Source organism: Lingula anatina, chromosome 3, assembly GCF_051362555.1.
Source record: "Lingula anatina isolate TDL-2025a chromosome 3, LinAna3.0, whole genome shotgun sequence".
NCBI lineage: Eukaryota > Metazoa > Brachiopoda > Lingulata > Lingulida > Lingulidae > Lingula > Lingula anatina.
In genome coordinates, this window is record NC_141769.1 from 24,447,226 (window position 1) to 24,470,086 (window position 22,861).

Consider the following 22,861-nt stretch of genomic DNA (forward strand, 5'->3'; position numbering starts at 1 on the left):
AACCTTGAACCACAGTAAATCAGCTTTAAGCGAAATTAAAACTTGAAAACTTTGAAAATGATTAATTAAAAAATACAATGGAATCATATATATATGTGTGTGTGTGTGTGTGTGTGTGTGTGTGTGTGAAATGTATATTGATAAGGTAATTTATGCAATCGTCTCCTTTACCGTTCGTTCCGCCAAAATGTCGAACTTCCGTGTCTGTATCAATGGAACCCCTGCCGCCACATTATACACTGGGATGTTATTGATATCAATGTGACTGTTCTTACGTAACCGAAGATCGAAGTGCTTACTATAGACATCAAATTGGTACCGTCTTGTAGGGAGATTTTCATCCAATCCGCGTTCTACCCGACCCCTAACGGCAGCTTGCGGAATTTCGCGAACTGTTACCAGCTGGAAGTCTGCAATTTAAAATAAGCTTTTTTAAAACCCTGCATTTTGGCGTGTTATTTAATTAAAGCGTGTTTTAATCAATTTACTGTTTTCAATAATATGTACATATTTAGAAAAAGTGACCAACAATTCTTTGCGCCCAATGATGTTTTTTGCCTTAAAAACAAATGCAAAAAATTCAATTCAAATAACTCAAATAACTGCTATCTCAGAGGCTGTTTTATATAATACTGAAATGTTTAGGTTAAGTTAACACTATTAAACTTGGATGGCTGACAACATAATGTTGGTCTTAAAGCGTCATAAACGTTCGATTCATGACCAAATCAGCGTAGCATAAGCACAGAACGCATGCTTTTAGATTATAAATGAAACGCAACTTAATTGTTAGTTAGAAAAATATGTACCGCCAGCATGTATATTATTTTTAGAAAATTCAGTCAGTATCACATTTCAAGGATAAGCATTTTTTTGTTTTTGCTCTATGAAGGTCAAACGCTCATTGTCTGTCTTTAAACGAGTTTCTGGAAATGGAAATCCCATGATTGTTATGATGATAAGAAAGAATAATGATATTAATTTTGGTATCTGGCATCACCTGAGGATTGGCCAACGATCGAGTTATGGTATATAAGCAGTGACTACGTCGGTAGAATTTGCATTTGAAGAGGTAAAGGTAAGGCACTGTAAGAACAGCTCGCACGGGAGTTTTATTCACTATTACGAGCACCGTTCACATGAAAAATCTATTTTCTATTAGCGGTGTCTTGTGATCACTCCGAGCGCAGCCGAGAATTAATTACAGCTTTGGAAGTAACTGTCGCTGCCAGTTATTACGCCGCGGGATATTCATGACACAGACCGTGATCACAAGATACTGCGAATAGAAAATAGATTTTTAGAAAATAGGCTTGTCATGCGAACGGAGCCTAAGATAAGTCATGCAATGGCTCGTTTTAATGATTCAAATAGAAGTGGTTTAAGAAGCATTGCTTTCACTACAGAAAAAAAGGCATTTTGAGTTGAAAGTCATTATCTTGGATCTTCTGAGATTGAAAACAAAATGTATACTTTAACACTCAAACGAACGAAAGGGTGCCTCAAATTCTTTCCGTATTTTTATGTCTGCTTTCAGGTGACAATTTTGTTTTCACAGCTAGTGTTCAATGGAAACTACAATGGTTCTTTTCGCCGTGTTGTGTCTTTCTGTTGTCGTTCAAATACAAGGTATGTGCGACTCGATTTTTATTTTTTTCTATTATTTGACCTAAAAACAAAATTCATCCTCAGTGGCGATGATTGTAATGGTGTTACTTACTATCTGCAAAACAAGAAGTGCATAATGCAAAAAGAATACCTTGAAAATGTACTTGAAAATGCATATAACTGATTGTGTAGGTTAAAGAAAAAAGGACTAAAATATGTTCCTTTGGGTTTTGATTGCGTGTTATAAAGCTTATTTTAAAACAGATGATATTGTTTCGAAAAGCAATTCAGTTCACCAAAATGGTTGTTTATTTATTTATTGCACAGGTCACAGTTGGTCCAGATGGTACGATCGCGACGACCCTTCGGCTACTGGCGACTGGGAAACTGTCGCTGATCTGCGGGTACGTGAAGTCTTTCTTTTCTTTTTGAACATCTTTACTTGTTGAATGGCGGATGCAGGGTCTTGCTGTGTGTGTGGATGGGTAGGTGGGGGTGGGGGGTACATGTAGGTATAAAGAGCGGAAATATGTAGCCAATAAGAAATAGTTGTTGATGAGTACAATCACATTGCCATACATAGTTCTCAGGTTTGAAAAAGGTTGGCGTGTTTTGTCTCGCTCTCTTTTGTTATAGTGATATCTGGGAGAGAATGAAAGGTGATGTTGAAGCCACTTTGTACCACAAATACGTTTTTGTTACTCATAGCAGTGATAGTCAACTGGGTTTGAATGCCTACACGATTTTAAGAGGCTATCAAAAAATGAGAAAGAGCAGCATTCCCACCAATTTCTCAAACAATTTCAGAAATCTCACTACATTTGTGGTGGCTGCAAGCCGATTGGTGCCGAGTGTCGTGTTAAAGGCTCCTCTACTGTCTTCACGCGCTGGAGGGGTTCTGCACCCGATAAACTCGCTGCCAACTGCCTCCCAACAACTGGTTTGATATGCAAGAACGCCGATCAAGGCTCTGGAGGCTACTGCAAGGACTACGAGATACGGTTTCTCTGCCCTTCTACAGGTAAAAATGACTTTAAACAACCCATTGTAATATATTCTAATTGAAAACTAACAGTTAAAAACGTGTTATTTTAATTGAAAACTAAAAGTGAACATAATTAAGTGCTTTAGACATTTATACTTCCATTATGACTTCTTGGACCGGTTTTTAGAAGGCTTGTCGTTATCATCATGATTTTAATTTTATCATCATTACTTACGTTTTACATTTGTAGAGGTGGAAACGGGACCGTATTTGGACAGAGATGACCCAAGTGCAACTGGAGACTGGGAAAGCGTGTCTAGTTTTCGGGTAATCAAAATTTTAGTTTTTTAAATCTACGCATTGGAATTGTGAAAAAATGAGATTTCAAATCATACACAATTGCGACCTGTGTCTTTTCTGAATATCTGAATACTGTAAAATATTTTGTTCGTTTATTTTGTAAAAAAAGATTAGAAAAGATTTAATGCATAATAAGCAGTCCTGTTAAAACCTTAACATTGAAAAACCGAAAAGCTTGTTCACAGCAATTTGTTTATTAGATCCAGACAAATTATCATTATTTAGACATTTCCGGGAATAAGCACTGACAAAGATTACGGCTATGGTTCAGCAGATGAGCCTATGTTTTTTAAAAACAACTTATTTGCTTGTGAAGAAATCTGGCAAAGAAGAAAGTATAAGGTCAATACGGGTGTTTCAAATCTGCGAGAAATAACCGTAGGACTTATTTTTTCTGTGCAGATAACTGACAATAACAACATTTGCCTTGGTGTGCGACCCCTTTGTACGCTCTGCCGTGACAAGAGCGACAAGACGCCATATTACAGCACTGGGGACAAGTTCAATGACGGGCTGGCGTGTGGCTGGGACACTGGACTCGTGTGTACCACTGAAGTGAACGGCAAATCATGTAAAGATTACGAAGTGCAGTTTCGCTGCCCTGTCATCGGTAGGTAAATCTTTATCCCAAACTACAGTTCTGATGTGTGTCAGTTTCGTCGTGTTTAATCAAATATATATATATATATATATATATATATATATATGAATAAATTCATTACTTGGTACAATATGGAAATACAGACTTGACATTTAATATGGAATATTTCAGTTTCGAAGGTATGCCTAGGTAAAAATGCATTCTTTTTTCAAAAAACTCCGATCTCATATAAGATATGTGAATGGAGAAGTGTGTAGTCAGGTGTGTCGCTTCCAATTAACTGAATACCAGGTTAGTTGCGCTGCTGCATTATGTAATATGCAGTGATTTAATTGGGTAGTGCTTCTTTGGGCAGGTCAAAGCTTGGCTTTGGCAAAGCATGGTTCTGTCAAAAAAGTATCCATATGTCGGCAACTACTGCATAGAAGAATTTGAAATTTTGCATGCAGGTGGTCGGTTTTGCAAGGTGTAAAATGAGCTATGCAGTGCTCTGCATATTTATTTATCTGTGGCAGAATGGCGCGAAAAAGACAGACATTGCCAAACAGAAAATTGCGCCAAACGAAACGGTCCGCACAGTTTTATAGAGTAATGCCCAGACTGATGTACCTACACAGAGGCCACAACCAACGTATTGAAATCTTACCACCAGGATACAGGACCCACTGTCTGTCGGGATATGCTATTGCAACTAAACAAAAACCACCCAGTCCGTTCAGAATGAGGGGTAAATTGCCACCAAAACGCATTTTTCAAGGCCCTTAGCGAAGACCAAACTGGTTTTAGCTGGTTAGAATACCAGACGACCTCAGGGGAACCCACTGTAAACAGCAAAACATCGTTGTATGTTTCTCTAATGAATTGGGGACCCTGATCGTTTCTGAGTTGAACACTGAAACCTCGTGACTTTCTTTATTGAGGTCAGCTTTCACCTGTACCGCTCAACCAGTCAAAACAGGGTTTACAGACATCAAGAAGAGGCCAACGACTAAGCGTGTGCCGCGTCTAAAGTGACTAAGGTCATTAACAGCGTCAGTAATTGGAGTGGATACCTCATTGGTGCCAAAACACCAATGATGGTCATCCACGAAAACCTGAACCAGATCAAATAAAGGAATAATCTGAGAACCACTTGACTATCATTTGATAGTGGGCACCTTAGGAACAATTTTAGGTTGCACGGTGGAATTCCCGGTACACACATAGCACTTTTAATACCAGATTACTTACAAAACCAAGGGAATGAGCAGCTACCTTGGTAATCAAAATCGCCATATTTGAACCACATAGACAATATGTGGGTAGGCCATTACTCGCCGAATCAATGGCCTACATGTCCTACAACAAAACTGGACCAAATTGGACAGATTTTGACCGATGCCTGGAATGTTATTCCAGATTGAACTCTAAAAACCTAACCCAAGGAATGCCTTGCCACTTGAGAGCGCTGGTAGCAAACAGAAGAGGTCAAGCTTAACAGCGACCGTTACTGTGACTAGACACTGACATGGGGGTTCTTTGTGAGGCGTGTATCTCTTTTACAGAAAAGAATTTGGAAAATATGGAGATCCAAAATATCTCTTTTAATTGTTGTCGTATGACATAGAATAGGCAATGTGTTTTTGTTTGCTTCTCTGGCGAATTCCATTAATGAACTGATGTCACAATGATATCAAAGAGATAATTAAAAGTTATTAAAACACGATTTTAATCTTTATTTTCATTTATCAGTCAGCAAAATAGAAAAAAATTGATGAAAAATGATATGGAAAAAAATATTCCATATTAAATGTCAAGTCTGTATTAAGCTTATCCGCCTCGTCTCTGAACCACAGGCTTGTAAACATTGCGGCGGAGTACTGTGACACTTTAAAATTTCGAATGGAATTGAACCCTCTCTCCCCGCGTGTATACAGTATGTACGCGCGCGTGTGTGTGTGCACGTGTGCATAATACTCGTATATGTGTAGGTGCGTGCGTCCGCGTGCCGGAACAGAGGAAAAGTAGCGTTAGTGGTATGGTGATTGGGTAGGTGCAAATTGTAGCGAATGTATGCTATACCAGTTGTTATAGGTATTTTAACGCCAATAAGAAACGCACTTCCAAAGTGTACATTAACACCCCATACTGTTTCAGGCAAGACCAACAGTATCTAAAACTCAAAAAGGTAACAGAGTGAGCCTGATAACATGAAAACTCGGTGGGAACAATGAAAATCTAAGAGTCTGTGGTGCTTTTTACATCATTTTTCATTCATCGGTTGATTACTCTTTTGACTTTTGAACGCAGACATTAGTTTGTCTTCTTTCCACGCGTTAGTTATAGACTGTAACAGACGCGAGGAGGTGACATGAAATGAACAAATAAGATGACAAATTGAAAAAATGTCACATGCCACGCTCACGCAACACTACGATAGCACAACGCAACACTAAGATAGCACAGCTACATTCTATTTATTTTGGTTTGTTGCAGTATTTGTCCTGTGATATTCACAGGATATTCACGGAAACGTCTCAATATGCAGTATATATGTGACAGAAAGAAATTAAAAAAGAGCAGTTATTTTACCCCGACCGGTTTCATCGCATCTTCAGTGGGTTTGTTTATTTTGGTCGATCCAACAAACCCCCTGAAGATGCGATGAAACCGGTCGGGGTAAAATGACTGCTGTTTTTTATTTCTTTTTTTCACATATGTATATACAAGTACAGGAAAAGCACTTTTACCTTCAATATATATCTTTTTTTTACTCTCTTCCAGTTACGGCGTTACTAGTTACTGTTTATGGCTATAATGGGATTGTAATTGTCTTTTAGGAACTTGCACGACATGCGGAAACGCACGCTGGACGAACTGGCTGAACAGAGACATTCCCACTGCTACCGGAGATTGGGAGAACGTCGGACCAACAGGGCACAACCCGGTATTGCTATTTTCTCGCATTTACTTAATTAATTGCTGTTCCATTGCCTTATTATGATCTACCCTGTAAATTTTAAAACAACAATCCCATTTTTATGTAGACTATTATCTATTTACCATTTGTATCCAATTAACTGTAGCACTACACAAAGCATGATTTTTTCTTATTAATATCATATTTTTTCCTCGGTTTAAAGTGCGTTTTCAGTCCACAAAGAACTGAAACTTTTGAAACAAAATAGCCCACAATGCATTTGATCTGATTTTGATGTCCATATACGAATACAAGAAAATGATGCTATCTTTAAGCAATTGTCTTGTTTTTCTTATATTTTTCTCTTCTTTTTTCTATTTTCTTTTCTTTTTTTCCATTTAAATTTATACACTCCTTTTGTTCCAGTGCAACAGCCACGAGCCTATCGACATCCAATGTCGTGAAAAATCCACCGAGCAGCCATGGGACCAAACCGGGCAGGTTTTCAAAAACAAGTGCACTCCTTCTGAGGGTCTCGTTTGCGTCAATGCGGATCAGGCCTCCGGACAGTCTTGCAAGGACTACGAGGTCCGCTTCCTGTGCCCATAGAAGAATTTAAGTTCTGGAACGAACACTACTTGCACATGGCTTCTTGTTTTTATCGTTACAATTGAAATATCTTTGCTGATGTCGCCTTTTCATATACTTATCTAGATTAATAAGTCAACATAATAGTAATTGTTTATTATTGAAATTAAATACCGAAAAACTTATTTGGGAGTGAGCTGATTAAAAACACGTCTTCCAAAAGAAAATCAACAGATACCAAATACCAAAATGCAATAACCTGTAGATGAATTAAAGTACCAGAACAAGCCTAAAATCAAATAAGTCCTGTGTTTTTATTAGATACTGCAATACTTGTGACATGAAAGAATGGTTAAGGTGAAGCTACGGTATTTGAATTACCAAACAGATTACTTAAAAAATGTGCAAACAAAACAGAAGCTGAAAGTAAAGCAAGGCAAAATCTCATTCTCTGGTTTGTTTAGTAACATAAAGGGTCGAATGGGTGAGGGAGGAGCGAGCACACTGTGCCTTTTTTAATATGGTACAACGTGGACCATTTCTCATTATTATTTACAATTTACTTTTTTACATCAGGCTTCGGTGTCATGCACTTGTCTTTTCACCTCTTTACTTATAGAACCGCCACATACACGTATCAGTGATTTCAAAGTGCTGGCCCCCGTTTCACAAAAAAACTTAAGTCGATTTCCCTGACTAAGAGCTTGGTTACCAACGTAATTAAGTCGTTACGTCACTAAGTCCCGTTTCACAAAGAATCTAAAAGGTCGCTTACGTCGTTTTTTCTTAGCTGCTAGTCGACGATGTCTAGCCTCCTCGGGAGGAGCCTTTAGACAGCAATCTCAACTAAAAGTCGGTAAATAACGGCATAAACATGGCGAACGGAGCCGAGATTTAATGACTGTATCCCGCAGGGACGACGTGTGGCGAGGCGTGTAAGAGGCGGGCGGAGGGACTATTAAAAGATTGGGCTGTTTTCCTTTCATGTACGTCCGACATATTTAGTCCCAGGATTTGTAAAGCCTGGCTCAAATCGTTGTGAAACGAGGGCCTGTACAATACTGTGCCGTACATGTACAGTATTGTACAGCACTTTGTACATGTATCTTGCTATACCGTATACCTTACACTGCAATACGGAACCATATACGGCAATGGCTCAATCTTTTCAATGGGGAAAACTGTAAATTCTAAAGATATTGTAGTTTGTTCCATTAACTATTGCTTTTAAGACTTTTTCCATTGAGTCGTAGTAGCAAAAGTGAAAACCAAGCTACTCTGCAGTTCTATTCTATACCGTAAAAGCACCACAAACACTATCTTAAAATAGAATTTTAATGATCCCAAAATTATCGATCTGAAAGGCTGATAATTTTGTAATTGAAAACGTCGACTCATTGCCCTAATCGCCAACTTAAGGGTCTGTGTCACTGCATACAACGTCTATGACAAGACTCATAAATTATGTAATTTAAAAATAACATTAAACTGAATCGAGAAAATATTGATGCTCTAGTTTTGAAAAGAGACCTTGGGACAATTGTATTTGCCTTGCACCGTTTATTAGGTCAGTCAGCCTCATTAATGTAGCTCACATGTAGCACTGTTAACTAAATTCGTCTTTAACAAAATATAAAAAGAATTTGAATAAAATATTTACGGATGAAATCCATCTAGAGGGAAATATTGTCTGTACACTCGCAGTTTTTTTACCAAACACAAGAAGGCATTCAACATACTGCTTTTTTCTGTAAATTACCTTAAATTGTCTGTGCCCAAGGTATAAATCAGCTGAGGCTTCCCTGTCAGAAAAATCGCACCTGTTTTTTTTTTTTCGAATATAGAATAAATAATTGCATTCCACTGATGACATCTATTGACATTAATGTACAGTAGCTATAAGCCTCATATTGATTCATACGTGTCCTCCGGTTCCAAATCCCTGTCAGCCCCATTCTCCAACATGGAAGAAAAAACACTACGATGTGAAAATAAGAATACCACATACTTCTTGTGTGGTGGCCGCAAAGCACCCTGGGTTTCATATAGGTCAGTTTGAAACTACATGTACCTTTATACTTCTGGCGAGTTTCCCGTGACCTCTAAGGGTGTATTCCCAGAGATTTAGATCGATCCAGGGATTAAGATTTAGATCGACCTAACTACCTGGGGGTTCACGCTAAATTGCAGTCCGCGGAGCGCGCACCATAGTTAATTACCCCCTTACAGCTTTCAGTGGGCGGGGCAGACGCTTAAGCCGGCTAAGCTGACAGTAATCTACTGAAACTCCCCACAGGGATAGATCGATCTAAAATCTATGGAAATAGGGTCTAAGGCTGTATTCCCAGAGCTTTTATATCGATCTATCCCAGCGGGAAGTCTCACTAGATTACTGTCAGATAATCTGGCTTAAATGTCCGTCCCGCCTACTATAAGCTGTAAGGGGGTAATTAGCTTTCGTGCCCGCCCGGCTGACAGCTATTTAGCGTGAACCCCCAGGGAGTTAGGTCGATCTAAAGTAGATCGATCTAATCTCTGGAAATGAGGTCTAAGACCTAACTCTGGGAATACAGCCTAAAAGGCAGGGGATCGCAATACTTAATTTTTCTATACTCTTAGGAGGTCCCTGATATCAGAGAGTAAATTTAGGCGTGGGTGTGGCGGATGCATGGAGTTGTACTTCCCACACACCCCCTGTATAGGGGAGACCGGGGCTAGTTGGATCCCGGGGTAAGTTGCCCCCCCCCCCCTCATCAAGTCTCTTTAATAAATTAACATTTTAAAGATGCTAAATTATTTCATTTCGACTCACTGCCGACGCTTTCTTAGCACTATTGCATACGGCTACTTTACAAAATGATGTGATTAATTCTTAGATGATAGATGATAGATGATTCCATTGTTCGTGGGAACACCATGGCACCCATTGTGGGACTTTTAAAGCAATCGGGAGCCAAAGAGGTAAAGTACAAAGGACAAATTCTGTGTAATGTGCATTCTTTATCAGTGTAATGCAATGATATTTTTCGCCAGTAGGTTTACATTATGGTTAAGAAGTATTTGGTTACTCTTTTTTTCTTTCTTTTTTCTAGGTTTATGTTCGTGAGGCCTCTCCACCAATTAAGTATCCATGTTACATGGGGATAAACATTCCAACAAAAGAAGAGCTCATAGCCAACAAGCTATCCCTTGACAAGTTATAAGTTTACTTGGGTGGGTTTGAAAAAGTGTCTTTGGTTTGACTTTCATATTATTTCACAAGTATTAGACCTTTAAAGGTACATACGAACCTAGCATCAGTGGAGTGTGGATTCCGAGTAACACATGTAAACCACTTCTACTAGATTCTTATATGACTCAAATAAATTCGACATGCCAAGGGATAAACTGAATAGATCACTCGATAAGCCATAAAAGACCTTTAGACTGCTCCTTTCTTTAAATTTATGGTTGTAAATTTAACCTACATTCGTGACCTACTTTCCTGCCCCATTGACATACAGCTTAGAATGCCAGCAGAAAAATCCATTCAAACATCATTTTCGGGTAAAATTAAACAATGCTTTTTGGTAATTCTCTTAGTTATACTACTTGAAACTATATGCTGGTATTTGGTTGGTTTTTGTGACAAAATATTGACTTTGTATGCATCTTTAAGGTTGCAGACTGTTGTAAGTAGGGGCAAGTAATAAGGCTCCGTTCACATGACAAGTCTATTTTCTAAAAATCTATTTTCTATTCGCAATATCTTGTGATCACGGTCTGTGCCCTGAATACCCCACGGCGTAATTGCTGGCAGCGCAAGCCAGTTACTTCCAAGCTGTAATTAATTCTCGGCTGCGCTCGGAGTGATCACAAGATACCGCGAATAGAAAATAGATTTTTAGTAAAAAGATTTTTCTTGTGAACGGAGTCTTAGTTTCTTAAAATTTTATTTTATTTTATTTATTTTTTTTTTTTTTTGTATTTGCTTGAAAACCAAAGCTTTACGAATTTTTGACAGTTATTAAATTATATCAGTTTTTGTAACATGCATGGCAGCAACAAGGAAAAGATATTACACATTTTCCAATTTCTTTTATGATAGAAAGTGCACTTCTTGGTAAGATTTCTTGAATTTGCTGGCAAATTTTTGGTTCAGCATACTGAATAATTTGTTTTAAACAGAGTAGAACAGTAGTAGATTTTATTTAAATGTAGTTTTGACAACTTCTGTCGCCGACAAAGAGCGTTACATTCTCATAGTCCAGGGCTGGCTTTTCAGGTATTAGAAAAGATCTGAAATGTTTTTAAAAAGTTTGATAAATCTTTTTAAGAGGGGCTTTTTTTGGAGTGTCATTTAGCTTCTAAGAAATTATGGCTGTTTGACAGATATATTCCTGTATGAAATTATACCGAATGAGCAAGACGCGTCATTTTTGTCAGTAGTCTACAGGTCAGTCGAAGATCAGATAACAGAAATAAAGGTTGTCGTCACATGTCAGTCATGGTATACTAACCCAAGCGTGTAGCATTATGTGACACATCGAATGGAGCTGACGCTTTTAAAAGCCGGCTAAGCTGACAGTAATCCAGTGAGTCTACCCACAGGGATAGATCGATCTATAATCTATGAGAGTGGGGTCCTTGTCTCTAAAAATAAGCAGTGCTTCTTTTCTTAGTTTCCTAGACGACCTGTGAAATGTCCCTATGTTAATGTTATATTTCATGACACGACGTATGCCACATTGTAATTATGTTGTGCATTGTATTTTCTTTTCCAGCCTCGGAGCTCGTCATGACGCCACTCCTGCCTCTCGAGGGCACTTAATGGCTGCCTCTGTTTTTGAGCTCAATGTGGCGACTCTTTTTCAACTTTATAAGTTCTCCTCTTGTTCCATAGAGAAATTTAAAGAAACCCTGACGTAAGTGGCCCCCGGCGCTTTGTTCAAATGTGGGTTACCACGGGCCTGATAAGTTTTTCAATTTGATCGAAAAAGAAAATAAATTTCGTAAAAAAACACGGGATGTTGAGCTTAGCTAGGACGGCTAAAATTGGATAGCCGACTACGTGAAGTAAATACTGCAATAAATGGTCAATAGTGCAATACTGATGAAAGAATTTTTAAGTATGATTGGCTTATAATAACTATTAATTTGACACAAAGAAATAGGCTACTATCCCAGATATCTAACGTTTGTTAATTACCAATCACAATTTACTCAATAATTAATAAAATAAAAAAGACAGCCTTTTAAGATCTTTATGAAAAGCAACCTACTTGAAAAAGTAATACTAATAGTAGTAGTAGTAGGTTCTGTATGTAACACAAAAAAAATTGTATTACTATTTTTGTATTGTTTTGTTTATGTAAATTAAGCTTTTAAAATCACTATGCAGATAGTAAAACAGCGTTTTATATTAGTTCATAGTATTTTACGATAAATATTCATTTTCCACGCATAAAATAAATGTTAACATAATTATTAAAATGTTATTATATTTGTACCACCCATCTAGAGATGCCTGTTGTCTCGCTGACGGTGGACATTACGAAAATGAGAAAGAATATAAACATTTGACGAAAAAGCTTCACGGGGAACAATACAATGCAGACGAACAATGTCAGCTGGTATTTGGAAACGAGTCGAAAGCATGCACGGTAATCTCCCTTCTTTTCTTCAAAAATATTCCATCCATTTCTTTTTAATAATTTAAAGACATTCCCCCATTGGTTGCTTGGGGTCAGGATAACTCTGATTTTTCCTCATAATTCACATCCAGCAGGACTTGAAATATCTTATCACTCCTCGTTTTGACTGACTGAGATCTGGCTCTTCTTTCAAGCTTGACAGTAAACTATCAACCAACAATGGCAGTGTTAACATAAGAATAAATATTTTACAACCTTAAAAACATAAGAAAAGGCATAATAAAAACATAGGTTCCTTTAATTGTCAGTGTTGAAACTCTTGTTAGGGCATTTTGTCCGCCATTTTGAAAATTGTCATTTTACCATCCTCAATGGCTGTTGTGAGAAAAAAATAGTTGCACATGTGTGTTTAGCATCATTTTGTGCCATATTAAACACTCACTTATCAAAAATTTGTGCTTCACTCAACACTTTTCAATTCAATTACATACATACATATAATTACTACTTTTCTTCAAAAATATTCCATCCATTCTTTCTTCTCTCTTTGTGTGTGTGTGTGTGTGTGTGTGTGTGTGTGTTGAAGTCTCTCAAAGATATGCATTAGTTCTGTTAAAAATTGATGTTTTCTGATTGTTCTTTCAGCCCATCGAATCTCCAGAATTTTGCCATTTTCTACTTTGCAATACCGCCACGGCCTGCTCTATTCAACTGAATCCGATGGATGGCACTTACTGCGGAAAAGGAAAATGGTGTATAGAGGGCGCCTGTGTAAGTAAAAGGGCGCCTCTTCGCTCGCACTATACTCAACGACGCGGGGCTAGTGGTGAACCAACTTCTTGGTGTTCAGAAGGTAAGAGGGGAATGACAGTGTTTAATACGACTTGGTTAAAGGGATAACAACAGTATTTTGACCAAAAAATATTTCCCATTGTCCATACTTACAATTGATTAATGAATCCAATCCCACATTCAAAGTTAGTCCCTGTTTTTTTTAAGAGTTTGTTTTTTTTGCAATAATTTTTTGTGAGAGATTATTACAGAGTGTAGCCATCTATGGAGGTCACGTGATGTGATGGCAAGTACAAATTCAAGAATAATTGAGTTTACCGCCGTTTTGGTGGGAAAATAGAATTTGTTACATTTCTATGAGTTGTTTACAATGTATTGATTGTGAAATATGGATATCTTACGAACAGCTGTTATCCCTTTAAGGCTTGAACAGGTCCTTCAAGTTTTCAAGGTAATTATAAAGCCCACTGTTCTCATTCAACGAGGATATCTGACTTTCACCACAATTTGCCTAGTACAATTTAACAATTTTAACATTAAATAATAAAGAAATAAGTATTATTTTTTAAGATGGATTTTAAATCTGCAAGCGCCGAAATCTAGGTAATGCCAAAGAGTTATTCACTTAAGAAACGCCCATTATCTTATCATAAATTGTTTGACTGTCAAGTGCATATTACCGTTATCTTTCGTCTTTCAGTACTATGGTAATGATGGGGATATAAAGACTTGTAAAATGCCCAGAAAATACAGTACCTCCATACGCCATAGGACTACCACGTTTTTTTTATATTTGTAGTCCAAGAGAGTACTATATTGTTACAGTGTCATTGACAAAAGTATATATAGTGGGTGTTGACGGTTTCTATCAATACTACCCGGAACGCTGCCCAAGACAAGATCCACAGGACAAGAAAGGGAAAGAGAGGTATAATGTATTGTTTTATGCAGCATCTTCCTTTTTTTAACGTATTATCATGGCATAGACATATATCCTTTATAACATATAGCCTAGTATAAAGGAATTACACTATCGGTTTCCTTCTCATGTATTTCTCGGGGTTTGCAATTTCACTTGGCAGCTGATTTTTGTTAGCGATATGTGCTTTATTGTTTTATGTATGAACACTTGGAAAACACGATGGTTATAACTGTTATGTAAAATGGTGATTTTTAACATATTTCATCTTTTATTATTGATTTAAATGGAAAGATAATATGTGCTAAACAGCCGAGTTTTTTATAGAGATATTTATAATGTTTTTACATTTATAAAACAATTTTATGCCTAAATTTGATTTATCAAAACTATTTTAACTCATTCCGTGCTGACCAAAAAAGTGTAACTAATAAAGATTTATTATCTACAATTTTACGTAGTTTTTTTAATATTAAAATATCAAATGAACACACAATGTAGACCTACGCAGCATGTCACTTTCTCCTGCGGCTGGCAAAAATGTAGATACATTATATATGTATACAGTCGTTTTGCTATATTGTAACCGTGGTTGGTTAAGTCCTCTTTACACTGGCCGGCATCCTTTCTGCGTCCCGCAGTGCGGCCCCGTTTGAGAGTTAAAAATAATACTTTACGAACCGACAACTGGCCGATCATTGAGCATTCATTTTGCAACCAAAGTGATGTTTGTGCCTCCGTTCTACGACCACAGCGATGCCAGTTTCATGCCACACGCCACAAATCTACCAATCTATATACAAATCTATCTCTTGTAAAAAAAAAGTAAATTTCTCATCTATCATTACTATTATTTTCATACAAGGACACAGGTTAACGTTTTCTTTTCTTTACTCTATCTCTGACTCTATGTTTGTGTCCGGTTGGTAAACAAGATACATAAAACTGAACACTGGGACTTCATTTCTTCTTTTAGTTGCCCTAAACATGAATATATTATCCGAGTACCGTCACAACTACGTGCCTGGGACTCGTACCTGGGACTGGCTTAAACCAAATTACCTCACCTCTGATGACTTTTTTTTAGGTGGAAGAGATAAAAAAAAGCCAAATGACAGTAATGAACCACAACTATTTCCTCAACTTTAGAATCATTACCTGATCTCCCTTTTCCGTCAGCTTAAAGTGGGTGGATATTTATTATTTAAAATGTATAACTTTGAAGACACTTTAGTTTCTTGTTTAGACTTCTCTTTTGTGGTTTGGATTTACATTTAAGAGTGAAAATAGATAGTGTAACACTACCGCTATATTACTGTTTACTGGATCTATATCCCTGCACTTGACCAGACCATGGGACCCCAAGTTTTTCTTTCCTCTTTTCTTTTTTTAAACTAATCTTGGCACGTGTAGTCCTTCCTTTCTCCCGTATTTGAAGGTCTTTGCATTTTGAACTGTTTTGGACCGTCTCATCTGCTGTCTTTAAAACCACAGGAGGGGACCTGCACCAAACAAACTAGCTTCCTGTCAGTGCCAGTTGTAAATTATTTCATGTCAAATGGACTCTTTGCGCAACACGATCGAATTGATGAATTACGTCAATAACAATTGCACTTATGCAACAAGCATTAACATCCCATAGCCGTACATTGCCATACATGGTCCACGTTATACCCAGACAAACTCAACAAGGTAAAACAGTGCATTTTATGGTGTTGTTTTGGTACATGTGTACTGATTTTGGTGGGAATCCGACCAATAACTTGAATGCTCCGCGCTTTTTATTTGTATTTGTCTCACCGCTTATCCACGCTACTTAATTCTATACAGGTATTCAATATAAGCTATACGACCTCGTGGAAGAATACAGAGAAATGCTTGAAAGAGAAAGGGGTGTTTATATGTTGAAAATCCGAAATATAAAGGTCAAAATCAGAAAAAAAACAATTTTTAAAAAGTTATGCAGGGTGCACATGTACTTCTTTTAGAACTAACGTTATCTGCAATAAACTCTTCTTCCAGTCGTTACAAATTTTGATAATAATGATCATTTTACACTAGAGAGTATTTGTGAAAACGGATGGGGGTATCTGGGTCACAACGACCTGGCACTCATCGTCAAATGATGCAACTTTTTGTAGATCAAATTATTTCTGTGCGCGCTCTAACCTTCACTTCTGAAAATATAACTATATGCATGTTATGTAGTTCGTCTCTTTCAAATTTATACAGTGACCTTGACACTCCTGCGGCACCTGTGCGGAATTTTGAGGCTTGCACGACAGATATGACGAATTAGAAAATACAATTTTGATGACATGTTTACGGTGTTGAACTTTCCTGATTGGGTAATAAGCGAACATTGTTGTGTCACCCTCTCGTTTTTTCACTGGCCTTTTTCAGTTTTATCAACAAACCCGTTTATATAATTCAAATACTGTATGTTTAGAAGAAAACTTTGCTGAACAAGCACAAAGTTTGCAGCTTTTTATACTTTTTAACCATCAGACCTAGCCGAACAATTTTACACCCCCACCCCCCTAAAAAAAAAGTTGTAAAAGAATAAAAGTGCTGTCAGCGAGGGGAGAACGTGAAATTTCCGTAGATCACTTTACACTTTACTGGTATTGTGGACATTTATCATAATTAATGAAGCCCGTCTACTGTGACTAGCGTCTCCTTGTCGAAAACTTCCCCTGTGCGCTTATGGCCCCTAATTTGCTCACTCTCAGGCTCGATTGGGTTTAGGTGGGGGTGGGTGGAGGAGGGGGGGGAGGGGGGGGGTTGGGACGTGTTAACCACGTTACACCCTCGCTAAGAAAGGGCTTGGCGTATGTCTTTTATCTCTGGCCAGTATGTACTTACTAGAGAATATCTTAAGTTGAGAAGAAAGACATCTTGAGGTGAGCTGTGGTTTACAATATTTACTATGAATTGCTAAATAAGATTTTTAAAACAGACACGTGCACAGTGCAACACGATTCACACCAATAAGTAAATAAGGTGGAATTGGAAAGACAGTGAAATATGGATAAGATATGCAAGTACGAGTGAATAAGGTTGAATAGAGAAAGTCCTATTGCTAACAATGAAAGGGATTACTTAGGTTTAACGGGACGGAACTCGTTAATATCACCGATAAGTTAATAAAGATCATTTCCATTTTTCATTGCCTATCTACATTGATATACTATGATGATGATTTGACTATCATATATTTGTCATTTGTGTCAAATTTACCATAGCATTACAAAAAGAATGTTTTTTATAAATATTTATTTTGTCACGTTTACAGTGCACATTTTTTTTAATGGTTCACATTACATTTAATTTAACTCTTTGAATGTTTGTATTTTAACCACAAGTTGATGCCTTAATTGTTAGTAAGAAAAAAATGTACCGCCGGCAAGTATATTATTTCTAGAAAATTCATTTTTTGTTTTTGCTCTATGAAGGTCGAACGCTCATTGTCTGTCTTTAAACGAGTTTGTGGAAATGGAAATCCCATGATTGTTATGATGATGAAAAGAATAATGATATTAATTTTGGTGTCTGGCATCGCCTGGGGATTGGCCAAAGCTCGAGTTATGGTATATAAGCAGTGACCACGACGGACGAATTGGCATTTGAAGAGGTACAGGTAAGGCACTGTAAGAACAGCTCGCGGGGGAGTTTCATTCATTATAATATGAACACTAGATATATCATGAGCAAGTGAATAAGGCAAGTCACGCAATGGCTCGTTTTAATGATTCAAATAGAAATAGTTTAAGTGGCATTGCTCTCAGTACAGCTAAAAGAATTTTTGATTTGTAGGTAATTATCTTGGATCTTTTGAGATTGAAAACAGAATGTATACTTTAAACCGTAAACGAGCAAAAGATTGCCTCAAATTCTTTCCGCATTTACAATATTTCTTTCCTTTCAGGTAACAATCACATCTAGTGTTCAATGGAGACTACAATGGTGCTTTTCGCCGCGTTGTGTATTTCTGTTGTTGTTCAAATACAAGGTACGTGCGCCTCGATTTCATTTTTTTTTCTATTATTTGTCCAAAACAAAATTCATCCACACTGGCGATGATTGTTATGGTTTTACTTACTGACTGCAAGAAAAGAAGTACACAATACCAGAAGTACTGTATACCTTTTTTTAATGCATATAGCTGATTGTGTAAGTTAAAGAAAAAAGGACTGAAATTTTTTCATGTGCGTTTTGATTGTGTGTTATAAAGCTGAAAATTTAAAAAAGACGATATTGTTTCGAAAAGCAATTCAGAACACCAAAATGGTTTTTTATTTTTTATTTATTTTATTTATTTTTTTTTTTTTTTTGCACAGGTCACAGTTGGTCTAGATGGTATGATCGCGACAACCCTTCGGGTACCGGCGACTGGGAAACTGTCGCTGATCTGCGGGTACGTGGTGTCTGCCTTTTCTGTTTGAACATCTTATTGACTGGCGAATACAGGATCTTGCTGTGGGTGGGTGGGTGGGGGGTGGTGGGGGAGATGGGGGGCATAAAGAGCGAAGAGATGTAGCCAATAAGAAATAGTTGTTGATGAGTACAATCACATTGTCATCCATAGTTCTCAGATTTGAAAATGGTGGCGTGTTTTGTCTCGCTCTCTTTTGTTATAGTGAAAAGAAGGTGATGTTGAAGCCACTTTGTACCACACATACGTCATTGTTACTCACAGCAGTGATAGTCAAATGGGTTTGAATGCCTACACGATTTTGAGAGGCTATCAAAGAAGAGAAAAAGCAGCATTCCAACCAATTTCTCTATCAATTTCAGAAATCTCACTACATTTGTGGTGGTTGCAAGCCGATTGGGGCCGAGTGTCGTGTTAAAGGCTCCTCTACTGTCTTCACGCGCTGGAGGGGTTCTGCACCCGATAAGCTCGCTGCCAACTGCCTCCCAACTAAGGGTCTGATATGCAAGAACGCCGATCAAGGCTCTGGAGGCTACTGCAAGGACTACGAGATACGGTTTCTCTGCCCTTCTACAAGTAAGAATGACTTTAAACAACCCATTTTAATATATTTTAATTGAAAACTAAAAGTTAAAATAACAAAGTGCTTTAGACATTTATACTTCCATTATGACTTCTGGAACCGTTTTTAGAAGGCTTGGCATTATCATTATTTTTGTAATTTTATCACTGTTATTTACGTTTTACATTTGTAGGGGTGGAAACGGGACCGTATTTGGATAGAGATGACCCAAGTGCGACTGGAGACTGGGAAAGCGTGTCTAGTTTTCGGGTAATCAAAAATTTAGTTTTATAACTACGCATTGGTTTTGTGAAAAAATGAGTTTTCAAATAATATACAATGGCGACCTGTGACTTTTCTGAATATCTAAATTCTGTAAAATATTTTGTACGTTTATTTTGTAAAAAAAGATTAGAAACGATTTAATGCATAGAAAGCGGTCCTGTTAAAACCTTAACATTAAAAAACTGAAAAGCTGGTTCACAGCAATTTTTATTTGATCCAAACAAATAATTATTATTTAGACATTTCCCGAAATAGGCACTGACAATGCTTACAGCTATAGTTCAGCACGATGGGCTATTGTTTAAAAGTCCATATTTCCTTGTGAAGAAATCTGTCAAAGAAGAAAGTATTAGGTCAATACGGGTGTTTCAGATCTTCGACAAAGACCTATTTTCTTTGCAGACAACTGATAATAACAACATTTGCCGTGGTGTTCGACCCCTTTGTACGCTCTGCCGTGACAAGAGCAACAAGACGCCATATTATAGAACTGGGGACAAGTTCAATGCCGGGCTGGCGTGTGGCTGGGACACTGGACTCGTGTGTACCACTGAGGTGAACGGCAAATACTGCAGAGATTACGAAGTGCAGTTTCGCTGCCCTGTCATCGGTAGGTAAACTTTTATCCCAAACTTCAGTTCTAATGTGTGTCAGTTTCGTCGTGTTAAATCAAATATATTAATAAATAATTTCATTAATTGATACAATATGGAAATATTAAGCTTGTCCACATCGTCTCTGAACCACAGGCTTGTAAACATTGCGGCGGAGTACTGTAACACTTTAAAATTTCGAATGGAATATTGAACTCTCTCTCCCCGCGTGAATACAGTATGTATGCGTGCCTATGCGCTGAAACAGAGGAAGAGTAGCGTTAGTCGTATGGTGATTTGGTAGGTGCAAATTGTAGCAAATATATGCTATACCAGTTGTTATGGGTATTTTAATGCCAATTACAAAGTGTACACTTCCAAAGTGTACATTAACACCCCATACTGTTTCAGGCAAGGCCAACCGTATTTAAAACTCAACAAGGTAACATAAAAACTCAGTGGAAACAAGAAAATCTAAGTGACTCCGGTGCTTTTTACATCATTTTTCATTCATCGGTTGATTACTCTTTTGACTTTTGAAGGTAGACGTTCTCTCTCTCTCTCTCTCTCTCTCTCTCTCTCTCTCTCTCTCTATATATATATATATATATATTCCAATTTCTTCTAGTTATGGCGTTCCTAGTTACTGTTTATGGCTATAGTGGACCTATTATTGTCTTCTAGGAACTTGCCCGACATGTGGAAACGCACGTTGGACGAACTGGCTGAACAGAGACAGTCCTACTGCTACCGGAGATTGGGAGCACGTCGGGCCAACAGGACACAACCCGGTATCGCTATTTTTCCGCATTAAATTAATTAATAGCTGTTAATATTGCCCTATTATGACCTACCCTGTAAATTTAAAAACAACAGTGCGATTTTTATGTAGACTATTATCTATTTGCCATTTGTATCCAATTAACTGTAGCACTACACAAAGCATGATTTTTTCTTATTAATATCATATTTTCCTCGGTTTACGGTGCGTTTTCAGTCCACAAAAAAAACTGAAACTTTTGAAACATAATACAATGCATTTGATCTGATTTTGATGTCTATATACGAATACAAGAAAATGATGCTAACTTTACGCAATTGTCTTGTTTTTCTTATATTTTTCTTTTCTATTTTCTCTTTTCTTTTTTCCATTTAAATTTCTATACTCCTTTTGTTCCAGTGCAACAGCCACGAGCCTATTGACATCCAATGTCGTGAAAGATCCACCGGGCGGCCATGGGACCAAACCGGGCAGGTTTTCAAAAATAAATGCACTCCTTCTGAGGGTCTCGTTTGCGTCAATGCGGATCAGGCCTCCAGACAGTCTTGCAAGGACTACGAGGTCCGCTTCCTGTGCCCATAGAAGAGAAAAACTTCTGGAACGGACACTACTTTCACATGGCTTCTTGTTTTAAGCGTAACAAGAGTAATACCAAATATGCAATTCCCTGTAGATGAATTAAAGTAGCAGAACAAGCCTCAAATCATATAAGTCTTGTGTTTTTATTAGATACTGCAAGATTTGTGACATAAAGCTACGACTTTTGAATTACCACACAAATTACTTAAAACATAGGCAAACAAAACAAAAGCTGAAGGTAAAACAACACAAAATCTCATTCACTGGTGTATTTAGTAACATAAAGGTTCGAATGGGTGTGGGAGGAGCGAGCACTATATGCCTTTTTTAATGTGGTGCAACGTGGGCCACTTTGCATTACTATTGACAATGTACCTTTTATACATCAGGTTTCAGTGTGATGCACTTGTCTTTTTTCCTATTTACTTATAGAGCCGCCATGTGTGTGGTTTCAAAGTGCTGTACAATACTGTACCGTACTATGCTATAAAGTACACTTACATGTACATACCTTACTAATTCTATACAATACTGACCCATATACTGCAATGGCTCACTCTTTTCAATGGGAAGAACTGTCAATTCTAAAGATCTTGTAATTTTTCATAACCTATTGCGATTAAAACTTTTCCATTGAGTTGTAGTAGAAAAAGAGAAAACCAAGCTACTCTGTAGTTCTATTCTATACCTTAAAAACACCACAAATGCTATCTTCAAATAAAACTTGAATGATTCCAAAATTATGGATCCGAAAGACTGACAATTTCACAAATGAAAACGTCGAGCCATTGCCCTTATAACAAATTTAGTGCTCTATATCACTGCATACAACGTCTTAGACAGGACTAATAAATTACGTAATTTATAAATAACATTAAACTGAATCTTTTTAACGAGAAAAAACAGATGCTTTGTGCAGTAATTTCCCCCATAGTATTTTTTTTCTTTTTGTTTTTGTTTTTTTGTTTTTTTTTTTTTTTTTTGAAGAGAGACCTTGGAGGCATTGTCATTTGCCTTGCACCGTTTATTAGTTCAGACAGCCTCGCTAATGTAGCTCACATCTTGTACTGTTAAATAAATTCGTCTTTAACAAAATATAAAAAGAATAGCGAAATAAGATTTTTTAAATACAGACAGGCGTTGCAACACGAATCACACCAATAAGTAAATAAAGTGGAATTGGACAGACAGTGGAATATGGATAAGATAAGCAAGTACAAGTGAATAAGGTTGAAAGTCCT

At 37.3% G+C, this 22,861-nt stretch overlaps 2 protein-coding genes across 2 annotated transcripts; both read left to right on the top strand.

The window, feature by feature from the left end:
• The first annotated feature begins 1,537 nt into the window (after positions 1 to 1,537).
• Positions 1,538 to 7,488, top strand: LOC106177945 (uncharacterized). Its single transcript, XM_013560897.2, has 7 exons — positions 1,538 to 1,629; positions 1,936 to 2,012; positions 2,416 to 2,629; positions 2,844 to 2,920; positions 3,356 to 3,563; positions 6,374 to 6,480; positions 6,880 to 7,488. Exons 1-7 carry the CDS (start codon positions 1,569 to 1,571, stop codon positions 7,060 to 7,062), a joined length of 927 nt encoding a protein of 308 aa, XP_013416351.2. The 5' UTR covers positions 1,538 to 1,568; the 3' UTR covers positions 7,063 to 7,488.
• Positions 7,489 to 18,240: 10,752 nt separating this feature from the next.
• LOC106173466 (cartilage intermediate layer protein 1-like) lies at positions 18,241 to 21,752 on the top strand. Its single transcript, XM_013554605.2, has 7 exons — positions 18,241 to 18,397; positions 18,726 to 18,802; positions 19,183 to 19,396; positions 19,576 to 19,652; positions 20,070 to 20,277; positions 20,945 to 21,051; positions 21,441 to 21,752. The coding sequence occupies exons 1-7, from the start codon at positions 18,337 to 18,339 to the stop codon at positions 21,621 to 21,623; spliced, it is 927 nt and encodes a 308-aa protein (XP_013410059.2). The 5' UTR covers positions 18,241 to 18,336; the 3' UTR covers positions 21,624 to 21,752.
• Positions 21,753 to 22,861: the final 1,109 nt, after the last annotated feature.